Source organism: Leptodactylus fuscus, chromosome 5, assembly GCF_031893055.1.
Source record: "Leptodactylus fuscus isolate aLepFus1 chromosome 5, aLepFus1.hap2, whole genome shotgun sequence".
In the NCBI taxonomy this organism is placed as follows: Eukaryota; Metazoa; Chordata; class Amphibia; order Anura; family Leptodactylidae; genus Leptodactylus; species Leptodactylus fuscus.
This window is the reverse complement of record NC_134269.1, coordinates 11,770,447-11,776,467: the sequence shown is the minus strand read 5'-3', so window position 1 is coordinate 11,776,467 and position 6,021 is coordinate 11,770,447. Positions and strand designations below refer to the sequence as shown.

The following is a 6,021-nucleotide window of genomic DNA, read 5'->3' as shown; positions in this document are numbered from 1 at the left end:
AAAGGCAATGCCCTGCGTACCATCTGTCTGGCTGGATGTGAGCTGCTAATCGCTCTACTAATCTGGAGTAGGAGGTGGAGGGGGCAGCAGTGACAGCGACTTACATGGACGAGAGCGGGCAGAGCTACAGGTGTGACCTAGGACTTCAGGAGGTAGCGGTATATATAGGAGGGACACGGGGAGATGAAATAGTCTGAGCAAGACCCACCATGGAGATCAGATAGAAGGAGATGAAGGATCCGGGATCATCACCTCGTCCTTAGAGCTCACACTTCATTTGTCACTTTACACTGTGCTGCTGTGATAGTCACTTACCTCTCCTCCAGCTCTTCTGTAAAATAGTCACCACCAGTATTATCCTCCAACTTTTACTGCCTATTCTCCTGTATTATCCTCTATATCCCCCACATCTTACTCATATAATCCCCTCTATCTTCCACCAAAATCTCCAGTACCATCTGTAATATTCTTTATATCCTCCACTATCACCTGTGTAATAATCTACATCCCATAATACCTGTGTTATCCTCTATATCCTCCACCACCTACCTGTATTATCCTCTATATCCTCCACTACCTGTATTATCCTCGATATCCTCCACTACCTGTATTATCCTCTATATCCTCCACTACCTACCTGTATTATCCTCTATATCCTCCACTACCTACCTGTATTATCCTCGATATCCTCCACTACCTGTATTATCCCTTATATCCTCCACTACCTACCTGTATTATCCTCTATATCCTCCACTACCTGTATTATCCTCTATATCCTCCACTACCTGTATTATCCTCTATATCCTCCATTACCTACCTGTATTATCCTCTATATCCTCCACTATCACCTGTGTAATAATCTACATCCCATAATACCTGTATTATCCTCTATATCTTCCACTACCTACCTGTATTATCCTATATATCCTCCATTACCTACCTGTATTATCCTCTATATCCTCCACTACCTACCTGTATTATCCTCTATATCCTCCGCTGCTTGTATTATCCTCTATATCATCCACTACCTACCTGTATATATCTGTATCCTCCACTACCTACCTAAATTATCCTTTATATCCTCTACTATCTATATCCTCCACTAACACCTGCATTATCCTCTATATCCTCCAGTACCGACCTGTATTATCTCTATATAATACATTGGACTGTCCCCTATATTTTTCCCTACCTCCCTTTCTATCCTCCCCTACCTACCTGTATAATCATTCTTGTTCTCCATCTTACATTACCTACCTCTACTTCACTCCTTTTCTCAATCTTATACCACCTACCAGTTTTAGCCTCCTTGTCCTCCATCCATATTTCCTTGCATGGTCCTCCCTATCCTCCATCCATATCTTCCCCATCCTGCCCCCCTATTACCTGTTATTGGTCTCACCTCTATCCTTCCATCTCCTTTCTTTCTTACCTCTACCCTTGTACTACTTGGGATGTTCTCCCATCCTCCTCGCGGCAGCCTGGGGCGGGCTGGGAGGTTCAGTGTCGATGAACTGTATGGCTTTAACGTCTCCAAAAAGTTGAAGCCCCGACTGGATCTGAAGAAGAGAGGAGAGAATGGTACTGCAGGATCTCAACTTTTCTGCAACTCTCGGGACTCCCAAACTCAAGACAACCTGGGGCAAGGAATCCCAAGTGGCATGAGATACAGGTGAGGAACTATTACATAACGGTTACAGAGAAAATTCTAACTTAGTTCTAGTCAGTTTTTTCCACTTTTACTCCATTTGTGGTCCTTCTAACCACCCAAAAAGTCCAGTCGAATATCTTATCGATGAGAGCCCAATCACTAGTAAGTCACGTAAGTCTTTTGGTTTCTAGTTCGTATCTTTTTGGTTTCTGTTTGCATCACTTGAAGACTTCCAGGAGTACAGTTGAGGGTACATTATAGTTCCATTCTAGATTGAGATGTCCCGTCAATTTTCTTTACGACAATCTTTACACCAAACCAACATGACATGGTGCTTACTCGATAGATAGATTTGCGTTGGTCCTCCCCAACCTATAAGGTCCTAAGACGTGTTTACGGTTGTTTATACCTTGTAAAATAATGATGTGTATGATTTTGGGTGATGGGCCATATTTTGACCAAAATTTGTGGAAACTTTGGAATTCAAGGTTGACATCTCCTGATACATCCCGACTTTTCCATCAAACTGTATGTAAAGACTCAGTATGGCATATGGCATGAAATATAAACAGAATAAATAGGAAAATATAAAATATTTATGAATGAAGACATGAAGATCCTCCAAAAATCACTGTTGGCCTAAAAGCTCCAAAATATAAGGCTCCACTAAGGTTGAGCGATTGGGATCGGATTTAGCGATCGAGCAAATTTCACAATCGCGATCGGAATTCCAATCCCGATCTTTTCAGGCGGGATCAAGGTCTCACGTTGGTTCCCATAATGCTTGCCTACTGGCCAATCATTGTGGGAAAAGCTAACATTAGGGTTGAGCAATCGGGATCGGAAAAGATCGGATTCTGATCGTCGATCGAACAAATTTCACAATCGCAATTGGGATCGGCTACAAAATGATCGAAAATCAGATTTTGAAAACGATCCTGAAATCTCAAGATCGGCTCAACCCTAGGCTCCACGCACCCAACTGTCGTTTTGGTCCATGTGCTATCTGTTAGTATGGTTTCCTATTGACGGAGATTGTACAGACCTGATCATTTCTATGGTCCCATACACATAACTGTAGTTTTTATGGATCCATGTTGAGTCCATAGTACCAAGCTAGAAAATATGGAGCAGGTCTTATTCCATCTATTCTATTTATAGGGTCTGGGAAGAACACGGACACCATCCATGTGTCATCCGTACTATTTTATGGACCCCTACACACACTATGGTCTAGAGATTTTATTGCTATGTGTATTTTATACTCTAAGATAGTTTTCTCCATGTTGGATGTCTTCCATCTTGTCGTTTTATTGGGAAACTACAAGTTCAAGTCTGTCCCATCAGTGCTGTAGTTGTAGTCCCGCCAGCCCTATGGCAGCGAATGGGGCACCGGTCACACAAACATATTGGCGCTCCATTCAGAAGGAGGAGGTATGAGAATTTCAGTGCCTCGTTCTCCTGATCAATGAGGGAAGCGGCGATCAGACACTTAATCCCCTTTCCCATGGATAGGGATAAGTGCCTATAATAGCACTTTATATGTAAACTAGCATTACCCGTGACTTCATCCACGACACCCCCCCCCCCCGCGTGCCCCACCTGCAGTGCCGCCTGGGCCCCCCCGCCTTTGCCTTGTGGCCGCAGTGGGCCCTTCCAACCCCAGTGCGCCCATGGACCCCCACCTTGCGCCCCGCTGGCCCCCCCTTTTTTCCCTATCCGCTCCAACATTCCCTCGCTCCGTTCTCCCTCCCCAACCCACGACCCTGAGCCCACTTCTCACCTCACCCCGTGCCCCCTTTCCTCCCCTACACCCCCCCACCCCGTGCCCCGTTTTTGCCATCTCTAACCCCCCCACACCCACACCTGCGAACCCGGCTCCACCCCACCCCGGGCTCCCTGTGCGCCGAGGTTACAGGGGTGCATGGGGTGGGCAGACCGTGCAGCACAGCTGCTGCGGCCATGCACAGCGCGTGGCACAAGTAGACGGCGATCTGTGGGAGTGTGGCACAGTTCCCTTTCCGACCCCCGGGGCCCTGGCGGACTAACTGCTCCACGTTGTGTGTCCAGCGATGCCGGCAGGTGCGGCTCTCAGATGCCGGCATGCACGCCAGCATTTTCTTCCTGTGAGTGGGTGCACGCTGGCTTGTGGGCCTATAGCTCCACCCACGCAGTTCCTGGGCCAATTGGAGCCCCGCGCATGACATGGTGACGTCAGCTCAGGTCCTTCAGTCACTGCTGCTGGTGCGGCTGTCTGCAGAATGTGAGGTGAGGCGGCCGCAATCTATGCCAGCTCCATGCTGCTGTCCGGCATGGCGTCGTTGCTCCGAGCCGGGAGCAGCCGCCATTTTCTCGGGCGAAGACTTTCTCAGTGGTGCCGCCCACGCAAGCCCACCAACGTATCAGGCCGCTCGGCTTCCCCTGCGGCCCGCCTCCAGACTGCAGCCAAGCAATCGGAGCCCCCGCTGAAAGACCTGTGATGACGTCATCTCAGGTCCTGCAGCGGAGCCGGAGAGCACTTTTGCTGGTCGCGGTCGGTTTCCTTCCTAGTGAATATCTAGGTCTGTGGCAAATTTCATGCTAATCCGTTCACCCATTTTTGTGTGATTGAGGAACGAACATCCAAACTCACAAACATCCAAACACACAAACTTTCACATTTATAATATTAGTAGGAAGGATGTATCAAGCTAGTAGATGTCATAAGTTGCACTTTCACAACAATTGGGCAGCGGCAGATGAAGGTCCTCAATTATATTGTGAAAAGAACATACTAGACCATCAGTTTATACATGGAAAAATCCTTAAAGTATACCTTCAACTTTTCATAAATGAAGGTTTCAAGGGAAAATAAGAAATTTTGTACTATATCTTATTAAAGAAAAATGCTTCTTTCTCCATTTATCAGCCAGCTTTCCTCACCCTTTCCTCCACTTGGCGACTCTATGTCTGCCATCTCCATAGGCTGCTGTGTTATAAATAACTAATCCCTATCCCCTCTATGGATATGGGTTATATTGGTAATAACAGGAATGAAGAGAGGTGGAGGAAATCAACCTGATAAATGGAGAAAGAAGCATTATTCTTTATACTTGAAAACTCCTATATTAATTAGTGAAAAGACTTGGAAGTCCGCGTTAAAGTGTCCTCATGGATTGTAGGCGTGAGTGGTTGCATTAAAAGAATTGAGCAACTCTGCTATTTGCACCATACACATTTGGGCCTGTCTGGATCGCGTAGAGAACCATGACCTGTGGATTCAGATGACAGGTTCCTGCCATGTGGCCTCTTCTCCATGCCCTGTGCGTTGAACTATCCCACCAGAATACCAGGGGGTCCTCCAGGGGGCACAGCTCTAATAAAATTAGGGTAAATCAAAAGACACCCACATTTAAAGGATAGTGGTGGGTCCAGGCATTCTAGGGTTACCTCAAAGTTACATCCATCAGGTGACCAACACATAATTTAACGTCCCCTCAAGTAACCCCACAAAATTTACCCCCACATAATACAATGTCCCCTTAAGTGGACCTCACATAATGCCCCCCACCTCCTAAGGTTATACTCTCCTAGACCCATTCTTACGGAGTTGCCTACAGGCTCTGGCAATAGAATGGAGCTCAGTGCTCATTGTGGTGGACTACTCTGTTCTCCACCATTGTATTCAACTTTATCTGCATCCTAAGGATTCAGCTGAGGGGCCACCACTACCTTAGGGCTCAGTACAGGTGTACCATTTGCCCTATGGTTAAAGTGGCCCTGCATTAATTTGTATGGACATCATGTAATACATTGTTTCTCCTGAGGTGGCGCTGCTGTAGAATTGAACACTTCTTGATCGAATGGGATCTTAGTAGAGGGACAATTTATGAGCAGGTTAGTTTCGGGGAGAGGGGCTTTTAACAAAGGGATGTCATCAAAAGTAGACAACCAACCAAGGTGGCCACAACCCCTTGACATCTAACACTCTTGCAACCTATATGGAATAACATATGTCAAAATCTGCGATGAAGTCATGGAGGTGCTTAGAGAACTCCATCTACAATGGTCTAAAAAGGAAGTTGTCCTTCTCCTGGTAGGTCCTGCCCATTCTGGAGTGGTTAAACGATGATAATGAATGAAAAAATTAATAGCATAAATTTTTGTAATGGACTCTATTTCTATTCATGAGCGCGCCGCCCACCCTTGTACTCACTGACCGAGGCTCGGGAGGGGGAATACGTAAACCGAAAACATGCTGTGGGTTATTATGAACATCCATGTGACTCACACAGGGGGGGAGGATGTGTTGTCCTAAAAGGTGTCAGGGGCTGTTAGTGTCAGGACAGTTTATGCCCCCAGCGGATTTGTCATCTTCCCACAATTCTTTT

General features: G+C 46.3%; 1 protein-coding gene and 1 long non-coding RNA gene across 3 annotated transcripts in view; one reads left to right on the top strand and one right to left on the bottom strand.

Annotated features, from left to right (window-relative positions):
- LOC142202365 (uncharacterized) lies at window positions 1-1,002 on the bottom strand. 2 transcript variants are annotated; one of them, XR_012716078.1, is made up of 3 exons: window positions 905-1,002; window positions 606-757; window positions 1-383 (listed from the first exon to the last, which is right to left on the bottom strand). It is a non-coding gene; the product is annotated as an uncharacterized LOC142202365 (long non-coding RNA). The 2 variants fall into 2 exon arrangements; XR_012716079.1 differs by having other exon boundaries at window positions 606-748; window positions 865-996.
- A 139-nt stretch (window positions 1,003-1,141) lies between these two features.
- KCNAB3 (potassium voltage-gated channel subfamily A regulatory beta subunit 3) overlaps window positions 1,142-6,021 on the top strand; it is a 112,510-nt gene continuing 107,630 nt past the window's right edge. The window contains exon 1 of the mRNA XM_075272452.1: window positions 1,142-1,672. Coding sequence (XP_075128553.1) covers window positions 1,335-1,672 — 338 coding nt within the window. The 5' untranslated portion in view covers window positions 1,142-1,334. The remainder of the gene's footprint in view (window positions 1,673-6,021) is intronic.